This window comes from Haliotis rubra, unplaced genomic scaffold (genome assembly GCF_003918875.1).
Source record: "Haliotis rubra isolate DU_JTF1 unplaced genomic scaffold, ASM391887v1 Scf325, whole genome shotgun sequence".
In the NCBI taxonomy this organism is placed as follows: domain Eukaryota; kingdom Metazoa; phylum Mollusca; class Gastropoda; order Lepetellida; family Haliotidae; genus Haliotis; species Haliotis rubra.
Window position 1 is genome coordinate 340396 of NW_025766997.1, and position 26126 is coordinate 366521.

At 41.5% G+C, this 26126-nt stretch overlaps 1 protein-coding gene across 2 annotated transcripts; it reads right to left on the reverse strand.

The window, feature by feature from the left end:
• On the reverse strand, positions 1–25691 carry LOC124283921 (farnesoate epoxidase-like). Of its 2 annotated transcripts, none has more exons than XM_046719958.1 (8): positions 25576–25691; positions 15551–15615; positions 13622–14307; positions 5352–5564; positions 4801–4918; positions 2897–3159; positions 2355–2482; positions 1–2023 (listed from the first exon to the last, which is right to left on the reverse strand). In XM_046719958.1, the coding sequence occupies exons 3-8, from the start codon at positions 14183–14185 to the stop codon at positions 1792–1794; spliced, it is 1518 nt and encodes a 505-aa protein (XP_046575914.1). In that variant the 5' UTR covers positions 14186–14307; positions 15551–15615; positions 25576–25691; the 3' UTR covers positions 1–1791. The 2 variants fall into 2 exon arrangements, with proteins under 2 accessions (XP_046575914.1, XP_046575913.1); XM_046719957.1 differs by lacking the exon at positions 25576–25691 and adding an exon at positions 18785–18892.
• Positions 25692–26126: the final 435 nt, after the last annotated feature.

Below are 26126 nucleotides of genomic sequence, written 5' to 3' on the forward strand. Positions count from 1 at the left end.
TCATTTTCAACAATATTTTATTTCCAATTATGTGTCATAACTTGTTAACAATGGCACCGGAGAGGGTATCCAAACTTTGTCTTTCTGTATCGAAAGATTTGGAGAATAGCCCACGAGGTACGAGTGATTACGGGAAATATGTCCCGAGTTAAATTAAGGTTTCCCGCAATCACTCGTACCTCGTGGGTTATTCTATTTATCACCCATTCTGTAATTAAACCATGAAACATGAAGCATTTATGAAATCAAAGCCGCATCTTCTTATGTAAGTGTTTACAACTAAATCAGGTAATCTGTATTAATGCGCAAATGAAACCAAACTGCTCAAGTTAAATGGAATCGCATTCGAACCACAATATAGTGCTGTATAAAACGATATGAAAAACAACGCAATTAAACAGTTTCCAAATTCCTTTGATGGCGATTTTATTAACCACACCCCATTGTAAAGTTTAAGTTCATTTTCAACGAGTACAATCACATATTCAATATTTAGTCGTAGATCGCAACTGTGTCGATCTAGCCTACTCGTGTCAGAAAGTGGGTGACTGTTGTTGGATACAAAACAGCAAAATCCTGTCAATCTATTTTAACATAAAACAGTGAAAATCTGCAAGGGAACAATAAAACGCAGGGTTGGTGAATTTTTTTTTTAAGAAGACGATACACAATTATGAATTTTTGTCAACATTTTGTTGAAACGCACTGTGACCTAGTTTTGGTTCACGTCAGTGTCCTTGTCAGGAACGATAACTCTAAACTTAGTCCGAGTCCGAGTCGACAACAGATTTCGTTCGCAGCCACAACGTTTTCGTATGGGTAATAAACGTAGCTGAGCGCCACAGTGATCAACCGATCAAGACAAAGATTATAACACATTGACAGAACAAATTAGAACAAAGGTTAAAGCGGAAACCAATCAAAACAGGTTTAACTGTACATCTCGCAGGGCGACATAACCACGTGACAATGACGGTTGCCATACTTAGGTTTGTAACGGACATTTCAATACATTAATAATCATTCAGATAAATTTTTTATAACTTTTGTTAGTTCGCAATTTGTTTTATTTGACTTATATGTAAATGCGTATATAAACTTTCTTGTGCGCATTTTAAAAGCTGATGAATACTGGCTGAATGGAGAGAATGAATAATTGGCAGACACAAACATACTTTTCCAATACACACACTCGATGATAACAAACAATACATAAGCATAATCTATAAAACAGACAAAATCATGTGATGACATGTGTACAAATGTTCGTAACCCACTCGTACAAGCCTTCGTTGAAGTTACGGAAAGGGGTGAGTGATGACGAATGTGTTAAAAAACATTAAGGCGTGTTATTCAAGGTATCTTTGATAAGGACACGGAAACACGGAAACACTCACAGTCTAAAATTGTATCACGGCAACAGTTAATGTCATAAAGAATTTCAATGAAGTGGATTCTAGAGTGATTCTAGAAGAATATGAAATTACCATAATGGCCAATAGTGAAACAAGCGTGTCTGAGGGTGACATCATGACGGGAACCCGAGAAGATCCGGGTTAGAATTGATCTTCAGCAACCCATTCTTGTCGTAAGAGGCGACTAACGGGATCGGGTGATCAGGCTCGCAGGCTCCCAATTGCGTAGATCGATGCTCATGCTGTTGATCATTGGATTGTCTGGTCCAGACTCGATTATTTACAGAACGTTGCCATATAGCTGGAATATTGCTGAGTGCGTTTTGAGTCCGTGGAGACTTCGTGAGAATAGACGAACCGGAAGGAAGGAAACTGATCATTCTGTTTGCGCAGGTACAGTTTGCCTACGGCGTACTTTACAACGCACGTACTTTGGCATCAGAATGAGGCCGGGTTCCCAGGTGGCGGGGTTGCAGGACGGGAGGGGTTCGTCGTCGGGGGGTAATATGTCAAATTCTTGAAAAATCGAAGCAATGAACATGAAGATTCGTGACCGAGCAAAGTTCTGTCCTGGACAGCTGCGCTTCCCTATCCCGAACTGCACAAACCTGGAACAAATGATGCTTTTATCAAAACATGCAAAATATTATCCTGACACCTGCTAGTTAAAAGGTTCAATCGTCTTAATTTGAACATATACTTTTTTCAATATTATTTTTCAATTATTTCTGTATTAGAAATATGAGTGAGTGAGTGAGTTTTCAAGGTTTATTGTGCAGGTAACCTTCGGTACAAATGCAACAGTACATGCTAACCCTTTTTCTGAACACCTAAAGTCCCATTCATACACTTTTCAGAACTATTTTTTTACGCATAACTGATTCTGTTTAAGCAAACAAATCAAGACTTTTTTTTCTGGTGAGGACGTTTAGGATTTACTTTTGTCTGGCATCATTAAGAGGACTGACGAGGCTCCCATCTTCTTCCAGGAACCTCTCTGGACGGAACTGCCATGGCTCCTTCCACTGGGTGGGATCATGGTTCATATAGTACAGGTTCGGTAGGAGCTAAAACCACAGAGGACCATCATTTGTGATAGTGAGTGAGTGAGTTACATAGGCAGTATTTCAGTCATATTCATTAAAACTATTATTAGTTTAGCATTTGCTGAATTGTATTGAAAGACGAGTGGGTTTAGTTTCACGACGCTTTTAACAATATTCCAGCTATATCACGGCGGGGGACACCAGAAATAGGCTTCACACATAAAACCCATGTGGGGAATCGAACCCGGGTCGAGAGAACGCTTTAACCTATCGGCTACCCTACAACCCCCATTAAAAGACGACAGCAGCAATATTTAAGTTAATGTTTGACTTGACAGAGCTAGTATAGTTTGTGAGTTTGATTTTACACCGCTTTAGCAATATTCAAGCGAAAGAAATAGGTCATTTATGTGAGGAACCATACACCATGCTTACCATAGACTTTTCTGGGATACGGCATCCATTGTATTCGATCTCTTCTCTGATCATGTGTGGTAACCCCAAAGGGAGCTGGCTCGTGTATCGCATCATTTCAAATAAAAAGGCATCAAAGTAAGGCGTGTTCATATGGTCTTTCAGACTAGGTACCCTGTCCCCAATGGCCTCGCTGATCTCCTTCTGAAGCTTCTGCTGGATGTCCGGTCTGTGGAGGATCATCAGCATCATACCAAGCAGGGTGGACTTGGACGTCACGTACCCTGCAGGAGGTACCCAAAGTAAGATAAGTATTCAGGGTGGATATAGACACCACGTACCCTACAGGAGGTACCCAAAGTAAGATAAGTATACAGGGTGGATATAGACACCACGTACCCTGCAGGAGGTACCCAAAGTAAGACTGACTGAGTTTGGTTTTACGCCGCTTTTAGCAATATTCCAGCAACATCACGGCGGGGGACACCAAAAATGGGCTTCACACATTGTACCCATGTTGGGATTCGAACCCGGGTCTTCGGCGTGACGAGCCAACGCTTTAACCACTAGGCTACCCCCCGCCCCTCCCCCCCCCCCAAATAAAATAAGTATGCAGGGTGGATATAGACACCGCGTACCCCACAGGAAGTACACAAAGTAAGGTAAGTATGCAGGGTGGATATAGACACCACGTACCCTACAGGAAGTACGCAAAATAAGGTAAGTATACAGGGTGGATATAGACACCACGTACCCTACAGGAAGTACACAAAGGAGGGTAAGTATACAGGATGGATATAGACACTACGTACCCTGCAGGAGGTACCCAAAGTAAGATAAGTATACAGGGTGGATATAGACACTACGTACCCTACAGGAAGTACACAAAGTAAGATAAGTATACAGGGTGGATATAGACACCACGTACCCTACAGGAAGTAAATAGTAAGATAAGTATGCAGGGTGGATATAGACACCACGTACCCTACAGGAAGTAAATAGTAAGATAAGTATACAGGGTGGATATAGACACTACGTACCCTACAGGAAGTACACAAAGTAAGGTAAGTATGCAGGGTGGATGTAGACACCACGTACCCTACAGGAAGTACGCAAAATAAGGTAAGTATACAGGATGGATATAGACATTACGTACCCTGCAGGAGGTACCCAAAGTAAGATAAGTATACAGGGTGGATATAGACACTACGTACCCTACAGGAAGTACACAAAGTAAGATAAGTATACAGGGTGGATATAGACACCACGTACCCCACACGAAGTTCATACAGTAAGATAAGTATAGAGGGAGGATATAGACACCACGTACCCTACAGTAAGTAAATAGTAAGATAAGTATGCAGGGTGGAAATAGACACCACGTACCCTACAGGAAGTACCCAAAGTAAGATAAGTATGCAGGGTGGATATAGACACCACGTACCCTACAGGAAGTACACAAAGTACGATAAGTGTGCAGGGTGGATATAGACACCGAGTACCCTACAGGAAGTACACAAAGTAAGATAAGTATGGAGGGTGGATATAGACACGACGTACCCTACAAGAAGTACACAAAGTAAGATAAGTATGTAGGGTGGATATAGACACCACGTACCCTTCAGGAAGTACACAAAGTAAGATAAGTACACAGGGTGGATATAGACACCACGTACCCTACAGGAAGTACACAAAGTAAGATAAGTATACAGGGTGGACATAGACACCACGTACCCTACACACATTCAATCCTCGTAACTCGAAGATGTGTTTATGATATCACAAGCTGGGACGAGTGGTCCATACTCCATTACCCGCGATAAAGCTGCAACATCGCTGACGGCGACATAAATCAAAAGAAACCAAAATTGTGTAAAACCATTCCAGTGTGCATGCAACTGACGCAAGTACATCGTAACACCTACCGGCAGCCACCAGTTCGAAGATGAGGGCAAGGACGTCATCTTTCGTCACCGGGGAGTCTTCTTTGGAGGCCTCTTCCAGAAACCTATCTAAGACACCATCTCCGGACCGGAAGTTCACCTAAACACGTAATGAACTGTTGCTTACACGCCCCTCTCGTACAGTGGATTCAAATGAGTTAGAGGATGCATGTACATGCTATCAACATTCCAGTTTTGAGACAGAAGGGGGCACTAGAGATACGCTTCAAACATCGTACCTTAGGGGAAGAGTGTGTGTTGTGTCTGTGTGTGGGGAGAGGCCAATACTTCAGTAACTTCCTTACATCCCTTGAGATTTGGAGAATACATGAAATCCCTGGGGGTCACAGTGATTTCACGAAATCACTGACTCTTTTAAGGATTACATGAAATCCCTGATTTCACACATTCCCCGTAACATATATATGTTTAATGTAGGCTTGTGTATTTAAGTAACATCTCGGGTTCAAACAGTTATTATTCTTCCTGTAGTGTGGTCAGTTACTCAGAGGATAATTTCTATCTGTTCCTACCTTATAGTCGGTGAAGAACAGTTTGGTAAGCTTGGCCCTGGTCGCCTCAATCCTTTTCCAGCGACGGCCATAGCTGTTTGGGAGATGCCGGAGAAAGGGTAGATTGGTCAGAACGGACTCTTGATCGATGCCCAAGGACCTGTTGAGGAGGTCGTCCATCTCTCTCATGATGGCGATGTTGTCACTGCCAGGCAAGGGGCGTTCACCAGTCAGCTAAACGGCAACAAAAGTATGGTCAGAGACAGCATTTCAGTCGCTTGTAAGATTCACATTGCAGGAAAGCGCATTGTGAATTAAAGTTAGAAAACTACCATATGTTGCTGTCAAACAAAGGTATTACGATCAGGGTGAATCTGGGGTTCGAAAATATGGTCGTACGATCCAAGGGAGACAATTCTGCACATAGAACAGCAGTGCCTCTGACGACTGGGACCTAACCAGTACTACAGAAGTGTCTGTCATAAACTATTATCGTATGGTCATGTCTTTCAGCTATGTTTACGTGGGCGGTGGGGTAGCCTAGTGGTTAAAGCGATCGCTCGTAACGCCGAAGACCCTGTTTCGATTCCCCACATGGGCACTCTGTGTGAAGCCCATTTCTGGTGTCCCCGCCGTGATATTGCTGGAATATTGCTAAAAGTGGCGTAGAACCATACTCACTCACTCACCCGTGGCATAAATGGCCTTTAAAATTAAGTCGGTTTATAGTGCACCCTGGTTTTTAACACCAACGTGGTTATAAAACATCCAGAACGGATTTCCATCCATTGAAATCCCCTGGCTATACCGCCACCTCCACCGCCACCTCCACCGCCCCTGCTAACGCCAACGCCAACGCAATATTTATATGCCAAACGGTCGGCTTGGCAAATCAACGGCTTTGATCAGCTGAATAAATATTGTGTGCACATAGTTAAGCAAGGCTTTTTATCATTGGTTAAGCTAAGCTTATCAACAGATAATACAAAATATTATAATACTGTAATGTAAATCTGTTCAAGCTGCCATCTATTTCCTCTGTGAAAAATATAGAAGGCAGCTTGAACAGATTTATTACATACTATTACACAAAGGGTCAACCGCCTACAACGACCCAGTTGGATAATTTTGGAACTGTTGCAACAACAACAGTTCCAAAATTATCCAACTGGGTCGTTGTAGGCGGTTGACCCTTGTGCGTAACAGTACTTTGACATAGATTCAGTGACAGGACGAGGTTATCAAGGATGTTAGATAGACATGCATTAATGTCATCGTCGTACACGAATTAAAACCTTTTACACATAAACTTCATAAATCCGGATTACGTCATAAATCCGGTCCGGATTAAAGGACTCACGGAAATAGAAATAAAACGGTTTTTGGCGTTTATTTCGTAGTTTGAACACAACTAAAATTTCATTGTTAGGTATTCTATGGCTATCGTTTTTTCCAACTTTTGTTTTAAACATTTTTTGTAAAATCATCCGAATATAGATGAGTTTACAGGAGAGGAAATTGTGACGTAAGTTATAACATGTTTCTAAATTTGTTGTTAATATGCACATATATGTTATTTTTACCTGAAAATGGTATTTTGTATAATGATTAGATGACCAAATTAAAAGGCCCAGTTGGGCAAAATATAGTTGTTATACCCCCACCATATAAGGCTGGGGGCATATAGGGTTACCCTCCGTGTCCGTCCGTACGTCTGTCCGTCCGTCCGTCCGCACGAAACAGGGAATGTACTCTATCCACTTCTCCACAAAAAACGCTCTGTGGAATTCAATGAACTTATACATGAGCTTTCTTGGGACTCTAATGGTGTGCATCTCATATTTTGTTTTTGTATTTTATTATTTCTTTGTAAGTTTAGAGACAATTGAACTTAGATAAATTTCTCTCTGATGACAGTGAAATAGGGGATTAGGTCTATCCACTTCCCCACAAAAACTGCTCAACAGAATTGATTAAGCTTATACGTGTGTTTCATTGGGTTTTGAAAGGTGTGCATGTCATAGTTGCATAGATGTTTATTGAACTTGTACGTGAATTTTGTTCAATTATTGATCTTTATATGATAATGGGTTGTGTTATCTGCCCCCTCAACACATTGTTTATTAGTGTTTTCAAGTACTTCAGTGGGACCCTGAATGTGTGAACTCTTCCTACAGCAGCGGGGGCATCCGTGTCCCTGGACACAATTTTTTCTTGTTTAAATATTTGTTAAAACTACCTATTTCAATCACGTAATAAGCACTTAAACACCCAAAACCATTATATTTATATTTCAGAGAGTACCTTTTTTAACAAATATAAGGAACACATAATGTTAATGTATTATTCTACATGGCTGCACCTTACAGGACGCCATGTAGTTAACTTATAGAACGTTTCTACACACAACAATCAAACTGTACATGTGGGTGGGACATACAAAACAATCAAACTGTACATGAGGGTGGGCCAAACACAACAATCAAACTGTACATGTGGGTGGGACAGACACAACAATCAAACTGTACATGAGGGTGGGACAAACACAACAATCAAACTGTACATGTGGGTGGGACAAACACAACAATCAAACTGTACATGAGGGTGGGACAAACACAACAATCAAACTGTACATGTGTGTGAGACAAACACAACAATCAAAATGTACATGTGGGTGGGACAAACTCAACAATAAAACTGTACATGAGGGTGGGACAAACACAACAATCAAACTGTACATGAGGGTGGGACATACACAACAATCAAACTGTACATGTGGGAGGGGTAAACACAACAATCAAACTGTACATGTGGGAGGGGCAAACACAACAATCAAACTGGAACATGAGTGTGGGACGAACACAACAATCAAACTGGAACATGTGGGTGGGACAAACACAACAATCAAACTGGAACATGAGGGTGGGACATACACAACAATCAAACTGTACATGTGGGTGGGACAAACACAACAATCAAACTGTACATGTGGGTGGGACATACACAACAATCAAACTGTACATGTGTGTGAGACAAACACAACAATCAAACTGTACATGTGGGTGGAACAAACACAACAATCAAACTGTACATGTGTGTGAGACAAACACAACAATCAAAATGTACATGTGGGTGGGACAAACTCAACAATAAAACTGTACATGAGGGTGGGACAAACACAACAATCAAACTGTACATGAAGGTGGGACATACACAACAATCAAACTGTACATGTGGGTGGGACAAACACAACAATCAAACTGTGCATGAGGGTGGGACATACACAACAATCAAACTGTACATGTGGGAGGGGTAAACACAACAATCAAACTGTACATGTGGGAGGGGCAAACACAACAATCAAACTGGAACATGAGGGTGGGACGAACACAACAATCAAACTGGAACATGTGGGTGGGACAAACACAACAATCAAACTGGACAAACACAACAACATGATGTGGGTGGGACAAACACAACAATCAAACTGTACATGTGGGTGGGACAAACACAACAATCAAACTGTACATGTGGGTGGGACAAACACAACAATCAAAACTGTACATGTGGGTGGGACAAACACAACAATCAAACTGTACATGTGGGTGGGACAAACACAACAATCAAACTGTACATGTGGGTGGGACAAACACAACAATCAAACTGTACATGTGGGTGGGACAAACACAACAATCAAACTGTACATGTGGGTGGACAAACACAACAATCAAACTGTACATGTGAAGGTGGGACAAACACAACAATCAAACTGTACATGAGGGTGGGACAACACACAACAATGTACAAACTGTACATGGGTGGGACAAACACAACAATCAAACTGTACATGTGGGTGGGACAAACACAACAATCAAACTGTACATGTGGGTGGGACAACACAACAACAATCAAACTGTACTGGGAACATGGGTGGGACAAACACAACAATCAAACTGTACATGTGGGTGGGACAAACACAACAATCAAACTGGTACATGAGGGTGGGACACAATCAAACTGTATGTGGGTGGGACATACACAACAATCAAACTGTACATGTGGGTGGGACAAACACAACAATCAAACTGTACATGTGGGTGGGACAAACACAACAATCAAACTGTACATGTGGGTGGGACAAACACAACAATCAAACTGTACATGTGGGTGGGACAAACACAACAATCAAACTGTACATGTGGGTGGGACAAACACAACAATCAAACTGTACATGTGGGTGGGACAAACACAACAATCAAACTGTACATGTGGGTGGGACAAACACAACAATCAAACTGTACATGTGGGTGGGACAAACACAACAATCAAACTGTACATGTGGGTGGGACAAACACAACAATCAAAACATGAGGGTGGGACAAACACAACAATCAAACTGTACATGAGGGTGGGACAAACACAACAATCAAACTGTACATGTGGGTGGGACAAACACAACAATCAAACTGTACATGTGGTGGGACAAACACAACAATCAAACTGTACATGTGGGTGGGGACAAACAACAACTGTACAATCAAACTGTACATGTGGGTGGGACAAACACAACAATCAAACTGTACATGTGGGTGGGACAAACACAACAATCAAACTGAACATGAGAGATTGGGACAAACACAACAATCAAACTGTACATGTACATGTGGGTGGGACACAACACAACAATCAAACTGTACATGTGGGTGGGACAAACACAACAATCAAACTGTACATGAGGGTGGGACAAACACAACAATCAAACTGTACATGTGGGTGGGACAAACACAACAATCAAAACTGTACATGTGGGTGGGACAAACACAACAATCAAACTGTACATGTGGGTGGGACAAACACAACAATCAAACTGTACATGTGAGGGTGGGACAAACACAACAATCAAACTGTACATGTGGGTGGGACAAACACAACAATCAAGACAAACACAACAATCAAACTGTACATGAGGGTGGGACAAACACAACAATCAAACTGTACATGTGGGTGGGACAAACACAACAATCAAACTGTACATGTGGGTGGGACAAACACAACAATCAAACTGTACATGTGATGTGGTGGGACAAACACAACAATCAAAAACTGTACATACATGTGGGTGGGACAAACACAACAATCAAACTGTACATGAGACAAACACAACAATCAAACTGTACATGTGGGTGGACAAACACAACAATCAAACTGTACATGTGGGTGGGACAAACACAACAATCAAACTGTACATGTGGGTGGGACAAACACAACAATCAAACTGTACATGTGGGTGGGACAAACACAACAATCAAACTGTACATGTGGGTGGGACAAAACACAACAATCACAACAATCAAATGTACATGGGTGGGACAAACACAACAATCAAACTGTACATGTGGGTGGGACAAACACAACAATCAAATACATGTGGGTGGGACAAACACAAAACTGTACATGTGGGTGGGACAAACACAACAATCAAACTGTACATGAGGGTGGGACAAACACAACAATCAAACTGTACATGTGGGTGGGACAAACACAACAATCAAACTGTACATGTGGGTGGGACAAACACAACAATCAAACTGTACATGTGGGTGGGACAAACACAACAATCAAACTGTACATGTGGGGGGGACAAACACAACAATCAAACTGTACATGTGGAACATGTGTGGTGGGACAAACACAACAATCAAACTGGAACATGTGGGTGGGACAAACACAACAATCAAACTGTACATGTGGGTGGGACAAACACAACAATCAAACTGTACATGTGGGTGGGACAAACACAACAATCAAACTGTACATGTGGGTGGGACAAACACAACAATCAAACTGTACATGTGGGTGGGACAAACACAACAATCAAACTGTACATGTGGGTGGGACAAACACAACAATCAAACTGTACGTACATGGGTGGGACAAACACAACAATCAAACTGTACATGTGGGTGGGACATACACAACAATCAAACTGTACATGTGGGTGTGACATACACAACAATGAAACTGTACATGTGGGTGTGACATACACAACAATCAAACTGGAACATGTGGGTGGGACCAACACAACAATCAAAGTGGAAAATGTGGGGTTCAACATACACAACAATAGATGGCTATCTCGAGGATGAATGGAGTTGAGTTCTATCTGATTGCACTTAATGTTATTGTATTCACTGAAACGTTGTTAACTGGTACCTCTATATCTTGAGAGCTCGCATTTCGGGTAACCTACACTACCCTCTGGATCTATCGCGATCTCGGATTCCCCGTCCTTGAATTGTATAAGCCAGCTTTCAAAACTATTCGGTTTCAAAAAGAGTCAGAATGCGAGTTTCAACCCAGGTTCGATGGCCGTAGCACAGCGGTACGTGTTCCACCCTTACCCATGTACTCTTTCATGTCTGGCTGTCTGACGGGTTGGTGAAATTTTAACAAACATCAAGGGCGAGTAATTTGAGATTGCGCGAACTACGAATGAATCCAGGAATTTGCCGAAAATGAGCGAGTGAGTGTGGTTTTACGCCGCTTTTAGCAATATTTCACCATGCTTATTTCAAAAGTGGATACCTTGTCGTTTTAGAAAATGTAAACATACTACCCATCAAAAGTTTAGACTCACATAAAGCACTCACTATAATGTTATGGATATATACGGTTACATCGAAGATGAATTTCTCCACTAACTTAGGGGAACCATCCGCAAACATTATACAGATGAATTGCACGAGGATCATGCATCAATTTTCTGAAAAGCATGTGCAAATATTGTGCATGTGAACAGCTGCGTTTTGGTGTTTTGGTACAGTTTTGTTAAGAATTCGCCAATTTTCACTGAGATTCATGATTTATTGAACTCACGAAAATTATTTTTTCGACGTAACGAATTTGTTTTACAATACATCAGTGCATGTTTTTACAGTACCTTTAAATATTATGGAATATTTAGCAAAATCTAGTTAAGATCAGTTGACTGAAGTAAGTGGCTACATTTACACTAGTGAGTCTAAACTTTTGATGGGTAGTATATTTAAAGCACAATACGTATATGGTAGACAAAACTGGATATTTAACTGACAATAAACACCATTTTCTGAACATGAGGTCATCTGAGAAGAGATTCTCATGAACATCGTCCGAAACATAAGCAATAGGTACTAATAGGTGCGCCTCCGTGGTGTAGTGGTTAGAGCGTCCGCCCGGAGAGCGGAAGGTCGCGGGTTCGATCCCCGACCGCGTCATACCAAAAGACGTTAAAATATGGTACTTGTTGGTCCCTGCCTTGCGCTCGGCATTAATGGGTACAACAAGGACTGGTCGGCTCGGAGTCAGTATAATGTGTCTGAGTGGGGTATTCATGCTTCACTGCGGCATGGTATCTCAGTGAGACTAGCACTATAAAACCAGCTTCAGTCTGGGCTAGTACAAGCAGCCGCACATACCCATACACACGCATGCACGTCGTCATATGAGCGAAATATTCTCAAGCACGACGTTAAACCCAATTTCACCTCACCTCACCCAGGTACTGCAGAGAAGAGTTTAACGGGAAAGCTGGGCTTATCACAAACTGTTACTTAGGCCATTGGGAGTGTTTTCAAAATGTGTAAATAGTATAACCTGGAGCATGTTGACCTTGTCATATGAAAATAGTAATGATTAGTTCTGTAGATTAGAAGAGGTACAGTGCTAACGGTCGGGCCAACAGACGGCGTTCAAAACCCATAACGAGAGTGCGTGAGTGAGTTTAGTTTTACGCCGCTTTCAGCAATATTCCAGCAATATCGCGGCGGCGGGACACCAGCCGTAACGAGAACCAGGAGAGCTAAATCAAGGCCATCATAACAACAGTATTTCTGGTGACACTGCATGAATGACATTGTACTAGAATGAATATTTATACCTTCATGTAAAATACGGTCTAATGTACGCATCTGTGTAGTAGTGTTATACCGGTTGGGTGACACTACTACAAAGAGGCGTACATCAGACCGTATTACCCTCGACAGAAGCATAAAAAACTATAGTGAGTGAGTGAGTTTAGTTTTACGCCACCTTTAGCAATATTCCCTAAATATCACAGCGGGGGACACCAGAAATGGGTATCACACACTTTACCCATGTGCGGAATCGAACCGGGGGCTTCGGCGTGACGAGCGTGCGCTTTAACCACTAGGCTTTCCCGCCGCCCGTATACAATATATATCATATATATATGAGGACAATTAGTTTTAAAGAAACGTCATCAATATGGCGATAAATCCAAACATACTCACAAGAATATGAAGGACGTTCATTAGATAATCGGAAATGATCTCATGCAGCTGCACAGTGCCAGATTCAGCTTGAATGTTCAACTCGCCGAGAGTCACCTTCATTTCGGACCTAAGAGTGTTTTCAATCTTCATGCCCCCGTCCACATGCATGTTTACCGACGAGTGAAATAGTTGCCTGAGTTTTCTCCAATATTTTCCAGCACTTGAGAAGGTGATACCGCAGCCTCGAAACACATACTTGCCCACAAAGCTAGGAGGTCGGTCATTGGTGATAGTTTTGTAGGTACCGGAGAACAACTCGCGGATGACTCGCACGGAGTTGATAACAATAATGGTCTGTCCGGGGATCGACACACAGAACAATTCGCCATATCGTCTAGCCCATTGTTCAAACTGAGTATGGGCTGAATTCGAAAAACCAGCTTTGTAGAGATCTCGTATAACAGTCAGGAGGGTTGGCCCTGGGGGTAGCGATAACTTCCTTCTGGACAGCGTCCACTTTGCGACCAGTGCACTGAATCCGAGAACTCCAAACGCCAACGTGATGCTTGAAATGAGTTCCATTGTATGTTTGGACTGCAAGGGACAAGTTATGGAGTGTGTTTTCAATGGGTTCCCACTTGATATACAGCGAACTTGTGGGGGCGTAGCTTCAGACCGCTGTATATCATTATCGCCGTCAATCTCTATATGAAAGAAAACACGAGTAAATTGTACTGGCTGGACCAAATCTGGGCGATAAAACAAGATTCGATGATAGGCGGATATTTATACACCTGTGAATGTGACATCACCTCCCACCCTCAACTGTTACCCACGTGGTAAATGTAAGCCGGAGTACACGTGTTTCCTTAAAGCAACAGAGCGTGTTCAGTGATTCTGTACCTGTCAACCGTCACAAATATAAATCGAGACTCACTAAGCGAATCAAACAAAGACCCAGCCCATCCCAGTTGAAATATACCTATTGTGGTCTGTATAACCAACGATAAATCTCCTGTGTTGTTGATACCGATGTTACGTAACCACGCCCCCACACACTTCACTGTATAGAATCAGCATGGTATCGACATATCCTCCAGGTGTCGTACTGGTTAGTGACGCGTACCCACTTTGTAAACATTCACATATTCTGATTATAAGCATTATAGTTGTATCGTCAATGTGCCTTGATAATTGAAGGTGTCCTTTTCACCTGAAACATTCCGCTTTGCACAACGATGAAAACTAATACATGCTATGTGAGTGAGTGACGCATTTAGTTTTAAGCCGCACTCAGCACTATTCCAGCTATATGTCGGCGGTCTGTAAATAATCGAGTCTGGACCAGACAACCCAGTGATCAACAGCATGAGCATCGATCTGAGATGTAGGGAAGGTTTAAAACCAATGGATGTTAATACATCAAACAAGGTTGTTTGTCTGTTTGTACTTAACGCCACACTCAGCAATACTCCAGTTATACGAATATAATACGATACACTATGTCACGATACGATACGTATCGCGATATTTTACCTGTGATACATATATACACCTTGAAAGAATGGCACAGTATTAATGATTTAAAGTGATTTATTTCAAGGTATTTGTGTATAACAATAACACTATTGTAATAAACAAGTAAGTTACTCTATCATACTTGCGTATTTTTATCTAAATAAGTACTTTAACATTTTTAAGATAAAACTGTTTTGAAAACTTAAATGTATTACGATGTATCGATGTATCGGTGAATCGTCCCATCCATACAGCTGTATGACGGTGGTATGTAAATAATCGAGCCTGACCAGACAATCCAGTGATTGATATCATCAGCATCGATCTTCCAGCTGGGATCACATGCATCAGTCAAGTCAGAGAGCCTGACCACACGACCCCTTTAGTCGCCTCATACAAGACCAGTTCTAATCCCAATCTTCACTGTACCTTGATCACGGATCAACCAGTGTTGGTCTGCTCGTCTTTCTGGCTGTCCGTCTGTCCGTTCTCTCCTGAATAAAAAGAAAATGTGAAAACGTCTGGCGAAAAGTAAAGACGACATGAAACAGTCACTTGGACACACCAAGCTTGAAAAAAGCTGTTCCACGAGATATGTAATTATTATTATTATTTATGTCATATGAAGCCAAAATACCATACCAACTAATTCGTTATGCTTCAAACATTTCCCGCGTAAATATATATTCTAACAATGACTATTGCATGTGTTACATAATTATATCTCACATATACAAAACTGAAAATATATATTGTACTATCAACTTTTTCAGAATGTAAAAAATACCACTTGAAAAAATTCGCGAGATACATTTATCGCATCACAAGATTGTGTATCTACACAATTGTAGTTTAAGCAACATAATATATAACCTGATGTATAGCATGTGACACGATTAACGCTGAGTCACAGTGTAACGTACCACCTACGTACACGGGTAAGAATAAACACAGAATAACATCTAGAGAGGTAGTAAACCCAGATGTGACGATACAGTTATTTGAACTTTCCGGGGATCGTGTCCATGCGATTAGCTATCATACAAAACGACGCCGGAAACTTCTAATTCTAAATGGAAAGTTAAACATTATTGTTTATTCTCAGGGGCATAACGCTGGCCTCGCGTGACCACGGTTCCTGATTTAGCACGTCCGTGTATAGAAGAAGTATATCTTCACTAATTATCCAGCTACCTAAGGCTTTTGAAAATGTCTTCATTGTTGATAAAAGTGTTTGATATATTCTCAGTGTCACGTTTTGAGAATTCACACGAGAGAATAATCTGAGTGATGTGCCGAAAGTGATTCCATTGGTCGAAAAAAGACGCGTTATTGATGAACATTGTATAAATAAATCACTGAATATTTGTTGTTGTCGAAAAGGATACAGATATCCTGTTCTACAGCATCCACCTGCATTAACCGATTCTCCCGACAATGTCAGTGTTCGGAATACACAATGTCCTTTTTCGCAATGGTCGGGTGTAACATATGTTACATTTAGGGTTACACTTTCTCTGAATCTTGTACATTTTTAATTTGATTCCCATCCGATCAAGAATGTGTACTTTAATGGGAAAGTGTAATCCATAACATACCATTTAAATGGCAGCGTTCGTTTGTTGCTTAACGCGGCATCCTTTAACAATCCCACCATGCGAATATGACAATCTAATCTTGACCACACACTGGAACCCTGTGGTATAGGGCGTGAGAGGTCAATAAGTAATACCAAGGGATAACCTTGGCCTATCTCCTCGTACGTGTTACTTGTTCTTAGGCGGTACGGGGGCGGTGGGGTAGCCTAGTGGTTAAAGCGTTCGCTCGTCACGCCGAAGACCCGGGTTCGATTCCCCACATGGGTACAAAGTGTGAAGCCCATTTCTGCCCGTCGTGATATTGCTGGAATATTGCTAAATGCGGCGTAAAACCATATTCACTCACTCACTCTTAGGCGGTACGGTAGCCCAAAGGTTAATGCGTTCGCTCGTCGGCCGAAGACCCGAGTTCAAGTTTTTGCTTAGATACAACGTGTGAAGCCAATGTCTGGTGTCCCCAGTTGCGATATTGCAGGCTATTGCTAAAAGAAGCTTAAAACTCACTCACTCATGCACTTACTACTACTTCTTCAAAAATCTTTACTTTCAGTGATCAATATCAGCATTCACGTGGTTCGGGTACGATTTTACAATTACAATAGGATAAGTTTGAATTTGAAAACTTAGATATAATATCACTGTTTAATACTCAGGTCAAAACATATATGATTTAATCTAACGATTTTCCAGATCAAACTTTTATCAACTTTGTTAACCCGAATAAAACTCAAATAGATTAACTCTCGGTGTTGCGAATCAGGGATAGTATCGATACCAGATACAGTGCGCATATGGTCCGTCGTATCCTAAATGTAATTCGTCTAAAATGTAGTATCGAGTTAAAGGGGGTAGAAATGTATCTAGGCTTCACTTACGGCATTATCCAGCAAGTCCTCAACACACAGTAACACGCTGTTTGTTGTACCCTCACTATATGTGAGAAATCGAGATCAAACAGCGATGACATCACGTGTCACGTGTCACGTGTCACGTGTCACGTGACACAGTAGATGCGCACATTGATAATAATATCAGCAATAATGTGTCTAAGTGAGATTAACTTGACGTTCAATACGGCGAGCCACACTATGCATCTTAATTATTCATGTCATGCATAATGTTGTTAATCCGTATTAGTGAGTGTTGGTTTTAGCAACATTCCCACTATATCACGATATCAAAAAAGGGTTAGCAGGTCGAATCGATTGCGAATGAATGAATGAAAATTTCTCTTCACTGCTCATCAATTTAACAACTAATTGCGACCCGATCGCGAGTAAGTTTCATTTCAGCGAGGGCATAACCCGCATTGCATTAAATTATATAAAACTTTAATCTTGAATATTATCATTAATTCAGGTGTTATTGTCTCTCTGTGGCGTATACACAGTGAAGAAGATAACGGTGACAACTCGAAGAGATAATCTCGATTATACCGTATCCTCGTCTATTGTCGACGCGCATACTTTGGCCCAGTTTACTCAACAGATCCGCACGAGGGTTACTGATGCCAGAAAGGGTTACTGATGCCAGAAAGGGTTACTGATGCCAGAAAGGGTTACTGATGCCAGAAAGGGTTAAGGGTTACTGATGCCAGTTACTGATGCCAGATAGGGTTACTGATGCCAGATAGGGTTACTGATGCCAGAAAGGGGTACTAATGCCAGAAAGGGGTACTGATGCCAGAAAGGGTTACTGATGCCAGAAAGGGGTACTGATGCCAGAAAGGGGTACTGATGCCAGAAAATTATCAACCTCACATACCCCTCATTTTAACAAAGAAAATCAATGTAAAGATTTCTGAAAAGTTAATGTTGAAAATGGTCTCAGTATTTAGGAAATACATAATTATTAAATAGCTCATAATTCTTCTCTGTGTTATTATTATTATATATTTATATAGCGCACATATTCACGCAGCTAGTACATGCTCAAGGCGGTGTTATTTTTTCCCCTCGATCATTGGATGTAAATCTCACGGGCACATCGTATTATCAATCTCAACTCCCTGGGATCATACAACTGATATGGTGAATGTACTATCGGTAAAATACAACTTACTGACCATTGACATATGGCGATTTAGTCCAGATGTATCAAGTTTTGTCTCGCGAGAACTGCCCAGTGGATCACGCAGATACACACTGCATGTTGACCTCGATTTACGTGGCCTCCTTTCTGGACAAATCCCGGTATTACAATGAGCTTTGGGGAGCGGCCGTAGAACGAGTTCCTGTCGAGATCCAGCCACTTTCTGGGTCTGTCTGTCCAGAAACGGGAACAGCCACGCGCGGGTCAAATAGGGATACAAAAAGAGCTCGTTAAACGTTCTGGCATGTTTACGTGCACATGCCACGTACTGAATATCAAACAAGGGTTGTCTGAGTGTCAGATGAAGTAAACATATGTTGTGACTCATGCATAGAAAACATCTTGTGTAGACGCGAGGACGGGGAGGGGTTGGTTGGTTGGTTGGTTTTATTGAGGGGTGATTAGATAAGTCGATATGGGTGGAAGGGCAAGAGGGATAGATATACGAGGGAAAGGGGGTATAAGTGATTTGATTTACCATATGTGGGTGGATCGTAGAATAAATGATATCTGTGCGGATTGAAGGATGAGTGATTTGATGGACCGATATGTGGGTGGATGGAAGGATGAGTGATTTGATGGACCGATATGTGGGTGGATGGACCGATATGTGGGTGGATGGAAGGATGAGTGATTTGTGGGATATCTGTGTGGATGGAAGGATAAGTGATTTGATGGACCGATATGTGGGTGGATTGAAGGATGAGTGATTTGATGGACCGATATGTGGGTGGATGGAAGGATAAGTGATTTGATGGACCGATATGTGTGTGGATTGAAGGATAAGTGATTTGATGGACCGATATCTGTGCGGATGGAAGGATGAGTGATTTGATGGACCGATATGTGGGTGGATGGAAGGATGAGTGATTTGATGGACCGATATGTGTGTGGATGGAAGGATGAGTGATTTGATGGACCGATATGTGGGTGGATTGAAGGATGAGTGATTTGATGGACCGATATGTGTGTGGATTGAATGATGAGTGATTTGATGGACCGATATGTGGGTGGATGGAAGGATGAGTGATTTGATGGACCGATATGTGGGTGGATGGAAGGATGAGTGATTTGATGGACCGATATCTGTGCGGATGGAAGGATAAGTGATTTGATGGACCGATATGTGGGTGGATGGAAGGATGAGTGATTTGATGGACCGATATGTGGGTGGATTGAAGGATGAGTGATTTGATGGACCGATATGTGGGTGGATGGAAGGATGAGTGATTTGATGGACCGATATGTGGGTGGATGGAAGGATAAGTGATTTGATGGACCGATATGTGGGTGGATTGAAGGATGAGTGATTTGATGGACCGATATGTGGGTGGATGGAAGGATGAGTGATTTGATGGACCGATATGTGGGTGGATGGAAGGATGAGTGATTTGATGGACCGATATGTGGGTGGATTGAAGGATGAGTGATTTGATGGACCGATATGTGGGTGGATGGAAGGATGAGTGATTTGATGGACCGATATGTGGGTGGATGGAAGGATGAGTGATTTAATGGACGGATATGTGGGTGGATGGAAGGATAAGTGATTTGATGGACCGATATGTGGGTGGATGGAAGGATGAGTGATTTGATGGACCGATATGTGGGTGGATTGAAGGATAAGTGATTTGATTGAAAGATGTGTAAGTTGAGTGAAGGATAGGTGATTAGATTGATAGATGTATTCGTGGATGGAACGTTAAGTGATTTGATTGATAGGTATATGAGTTGAGTGAAGGATAGGTGATTTGATTGATTAGGTATTGAGTGGATGGAGGGATAGATGGGGTAGATGAAAAGATGGATGGATGAATAAATAGTAGGAGATATGTCGTGTGTCCCTGTGGATGGACAGATTAGTGCATGGATGAATAAACTGTGCATGGGTGACTATATGGTGGATAAGTGTGTAGATGAATAGATTAGTTAAAAGTGGAAAGATAAATGAATAAATAGATTCGTAAGTGGGTAGATGAAAGATATGAGTTCATAGATAGATTAAATGAATGTGTGAGTTGGTTGATAAGTAAGTTGGTAGATGGGTCAATACGTGTTAGGGCGAGGATACATAAACGGGTAGATGGATGAATAAGCGCGTGGTTGCGTGGATAATGGATATGCTGGTTCCATCGGCGAGAGCGAGGGGTGACAGTAGGCACAGACTGAAAGATGTAGTGAGTGGGTGTAACTGGAAAACTCATTTGTCTATACTGTCAGATAATTAACATCCAGTCTGACTAACAGGAAACCATATCTTTATCAAAGGAACTATTTCGCGTTGATGGGTATTCTATCATAAAAAGCCGTTACCTCAAGAAAATTTTCCCAGTGACGAAAATTTGCTGTGACAGATAGTCATAATTTGCATGTACAGCGTGATGCGGGATACAAAGAGCGATTATTTGCCCGTCTCATAATTGTCTTCACAAATACGGGTATCACAGAAATAAGTCGAACCTAGCATGCGTGATTCTACTTCGGTGGAAGGAGGATTCAGCTCCGACATTGAAATACCACGGACGCCTGATGGAATTGCCAAAGATACCAAAGGGATAAAGAACTGATGACTTTCAGTAAGTGTTAACCTTTTGTTCTTTTTATTTTTAGAGCAGATACTCATCGAAGTAAATCGTATCATGCGGTGTCTTTCGACATATAATTAGTATTAATAACATTGGTTTGTATGTTAATCCAGAAGGGTCTGTCTTTCAAAGACCGAGCGAAAACTCATAAAGAAGCATAGCTCTATAAAAAAGATGATTTCACAGCTAGATAAGACAGTGAAAGCGTGGGATGAAATCTTGTGTGCATAGTTACATGTTTAGGGACAGTTTTTTAATGATGCACCTAATTAAACATGCACTCACTGTATATGTATGTATGGGGCGGTGGGGTAGCCTAGTGGTTAAAGCGTTCGCTCGTCACGCCGAAGACCCGGGTTCGAATCCCCACATGGGTACAATGTGTGAAGCCCATTTCTGGTGTCTCCCGCCGTGATGTTGCTGGAATATTGCTAACAGCGGTGTAAAACCAAACTCAGTCAGTATATGTATGTGTACTATGTATTTATGTCTGTATGTCTGTCTGTATGTCTGTCTGTCTGTATGGACGGACGGACTGATGGGTGGATGGATGGATGGATGGATTGCCTGTGGATATAGTTTACAGCATAAACTGAAGTTTGTTTGTTTTCAGTTTCACTACTGGGTTAATGCAAAAGTCAGTCATATTGTGACGTCGCCTCTCTCTCTCTGAATGATAGTTCCCAACATGGGTACAATGTGTGAAGCCCATTTCTGGTGTCCCCCGGGGGTGGTGGGGTGGTGGGGCGGTCTAGTGGTTAAAGCGTTGGCTCGTCAAGCCGAAGACCCGGGTTCGAATCCCCACATGGGTACAATGAGTGAAGCCCATTTCTGGTGTCCCCCGCCGTGATATTGCTGGAATATTGCTAAAAGCGGCGTAAAACCAAACTCAGTCAGTCTGGAGTCCCACGCCGTGCTATTGCTGGAATATTGCTCATAGCGGCGTGAAACCCAACTCACTCACTCACCCACAGAAATCAATTTCCTTCAGTCTTTGCTGGCTCTTACGCTGCTAAATATAGCTACCGCAGTCCCATGACTTACCACCCTGATCCTGATTGTAACCACGTGATCACAATTAATCTTCGAAAACAAATAATTTTGTTTTTTCTTGATTTATTTTCAGGAGGCAAAGACTGTAGCTGTTCTGTCACAGGTACGTGAGTCACTTACAGCAGAAGCTGCACATGCGCAGGTATTCATTTGTTGACGCATACAACCTTCATTGTTCATACTGTTACATAGAACCTTCATTGTTCTCGGCCAGTGTGGCCTCGATGTACATTCTTACCTACTGGTGTTTTTATTGAAACTCTCGGTGTCCAATAACAACTATTAAGTACAATGTTTCAGCGTCTTTTGGTATGACGGGGTATTAACCATGAGCATCGAACCGCCCGCCCGCAGACAGACACTCTATCCCATACAACAAGGAGGTCGGCGAATAATTTGAAAAGAGTTACGCAACGATAACATTTCGGCATTTGACATAATGTCAGACGTTAGATACATGATAACCAACTAATCTAGGCCGGAGAACGAAGGCATGGCGACGATGGGTTTTTATAACAATGTACACAATCTAGTCACGTTATATAGCTATGGGCTAGAGTACAGTGTAACCGCGTTATGCATGAAAATATTTGTCCTTTTCATTATTGCTTTGTATTAGTTATCACAATTTTACTGGTTAAAAGCAGTGACTGTGTGAGTTGAGGTGAACGCCCTTTTGAATACTATTCCAATTATATCAGCTTAATGTGGGAGAGTGACTGAGTGAGTGAGTTTGGTTTTACGCCGCTTTTAGCAATATTCCCGCAATATCACAGCGGTGGACACCAGAAATGGGCTTCACACATTGTACCCATGTGCGGAATTGAACCCGGGTCTTCGGCGTGACGAGCGAACGCTTTAACCACTAGGCTACCCCACAGCCCTAATGTGGGAGAGGAGACGGTGGGAGTAGCATAGTGGTTAAAGCGTTCGCTCGTCACGCCGAAGGCCCGGGTTCGATTCCGATCCACAAAGCATTCGTAGCGTTACGAGCTATCGTAACTCTATAGTTTATCATAGGATTACGAATGACGTAGAGCTACGAACGCTTTGTGAATCGTGAAACCCTGTTTCGCAAGTGAAAGTTTCCATTCTGCTGTGAAAGGGAGTGTGTTCTATACTACATGTGTGAGCGGATACGCAGAGGTGCGAACCGTGACGCTTTTATCGGAGTCTACGAATTTTAGCATCAAACTACACCAATACGATTGCACTAGAAATTCTACGAAATCTGAAAAAATTCATTAAAATTTGGATATATAGACAAGAACATATAATTTCGTCGATTAAATACATTTTCGCCAAAGAGAGATGACAAGAAGAAATGAAATGCTTATAACTTGAAAATCTGCCGTTGAAGGTATGTGAAATTTAAGCTTCACACTTGATTAGTGTCATATTATCTTTCTCAGAATCCATAATGATTTTAAGTATTTAGTTGACTGCTAATTTTATGGTCAAACTACCAACCTTGATCCTTGAAACTACTATTTGCAACACTTTGGGAATGGCATCTCTGTTATGGTACGTCTAATAATTCCTTTTACTTCGAATAAAAGGCGTCATACAAACGAGGCTCTATCACGCTCACAGACATGCCTTCTGCTGAACCAAATGTAATGAAATAAATAGTGAAAAGTTTGTATACCAACAAACGGATTCAAGAACGAATTTTGGACAATTAAGGTTTAGAATGTGAGACAGTCTAGGTCAGTGACTGAAGGCCGTATGTCCCGGTTGGCATTCGGGAAGGGAGGACTAGTCCTCCGCTATTGTTGTGCAGCATTGCGGTCCTCACACATTATATCGTGAATACGAATTCCAGATTTGCTCTGCTTGTGATACTTGATTAGAAAAGACAACAGTTATTTTGGAAGAGGTGCAATTATGATGAGTGTCCTATAATACCAAGGACTCGGATTCGACTCCTTACAAGGTTACAGTAGGTGAAGCTCATTCTTGGAGTCCCCCCGACGTCAGAATACTGATAAAGGCGGCGTAAACCCAAATTCATGCCCTGTTTACTCATATAGTTTATTTAACTCCCTTTGTGAACAGTATTTCCGTCACATCAAGGAATGGCAGCTTGTTGAGGAAGTAATTTCCAAAGCGATGCTGGTCTCAGATGTTTAATACTAGCGCTAGGCAATATAACCGGTTTACCGGTATTTACCGGTTCAGACATGAAAACGATACGTATTGCGATACGCTGATCGAAAACCGGTATTTTGACATGCATTCGGAAAACGTCGTAACACTCGGAAATCTTCGGATATTTTCTTGTTTCATTTGAGCCAAATATTATTCACATTTTTATTTTATCATGATTAAAATTTGTTATTAAAGCTTAATCAAGCATAGTGATTTTGTTGTGTTTTTGCTCTATAAATCAAGCATTAACTCGATTATAAGTAGTTTTTTGTTTAAAAATACTTCATGCAATATATTGCAATGCATATCGCAATACATGCTTTCGCATCGCAATATATCGCAATATGAATATTCTCTGCAATACCCACCCCTATTTAATACGTTGACGAAATCCACGGTTATGGTGCTGACAAACCTAGCAACACAAGCGAACCGGGACTCGAATCTACGATAATGGAATCCTGGCACGACTAATGGAGGCAGATCTGCAAAACGAAAGACGACACCTTTAATGACTGACCACCCCGGCATTTAGCGGGAAGACCAATCACAGTGATGGGAACATATCTATATAGAGATATTAAACGACCTTCCGTGTAATACAATTTTTATTAAACGAGTTAATGATTTGGTATCAAACGAGAGAAAGCGAGTTTGATACTCAATCTTTCACGAGTTTAATATAAATGGTATTTCACTGAAGCGAGTTTAGTATTCTGTTTATTAGTATAGAAACATAAATTGATAGAAACTGCCTACGATGTGATGACTCTCAGCTTCCCGCGAGTCTAGCAAGGCCTAATGCCATTGTGACAGAGGTATTAACATTGTGACGTCATAACTGTAAACCATTATGGCGTCATAGGTCTAGCGATATTACACTAGTGTAATATTACCGTAACATATTACACTGCAGTATCTTCCACGGGCGAGTAATAAAGACTAATATTACACAACAAACATCCCTTCAACATACCTTACATGTGACCCCGAGTCCTTGAAATTGTTTCTCGAAAAGAGTCGGTCAACAGTTGCGACAGAACACTGAACTTAACAAATGAACAAAAGAAATCCATTCTACTATCATCTGTTTTAACCACACTCTGGTCATAATCTTATCTGTCAGCCCGAGTCGATTAAATGTTGTCCTCGCCTCGTGTCCGGGATGTGGGCGAACATAGATAGCGTATATGATTGGAAAATGTCTGAAAGAGTCACCTACCCAAACCTGCACCTTGTTATATCCCAATGTGATAAATCCCACACACGTAGCTTACTCTTTCGCCAGCAATGTAAGCATGTGGAACGTTGTAAACAACAGCCATTGTTTGATTAAGTTTGACTTTGAGTAACAGTGCAGAACACCTTGGTGAGAGGTTATGCCGTTATTATACGTCAAAGGGCAAGTAACTTACCTGAAATGTCTTTAAGAATAATAAAAAAAAGCTGTAATCCATAAATGTTTCATGTCTTCAACACTTTAATGTCTTACATACATTCAGGATGTCAGTTTAATGAATCTACATG

Bases quoted from the DNA above. Each gene is read 5' to 3' on its own strand.
- LOC124283921 (XM_046719958.1), bottom strand. From the start codon at position 14,185: ATGGAACTCATTTCAAGCATCACGTTGGCGTTTGGAGTTCTCGGATTC. The intron at 5,565-13,621 runs GTGAGTATGTTT...GTTGCCGTTTAG, and splicing joins TGAACGTCCTTCATATTCTT to CTGACTGGTGAACGCCCCTT. The intron at 4,919-5,351 runs GTAGGAACAGAT...TTACGTGTTTAG, and splicing joins TGTTCTTCACCGACTATAAG to GTGAACTTCCGGTCCGGAGA.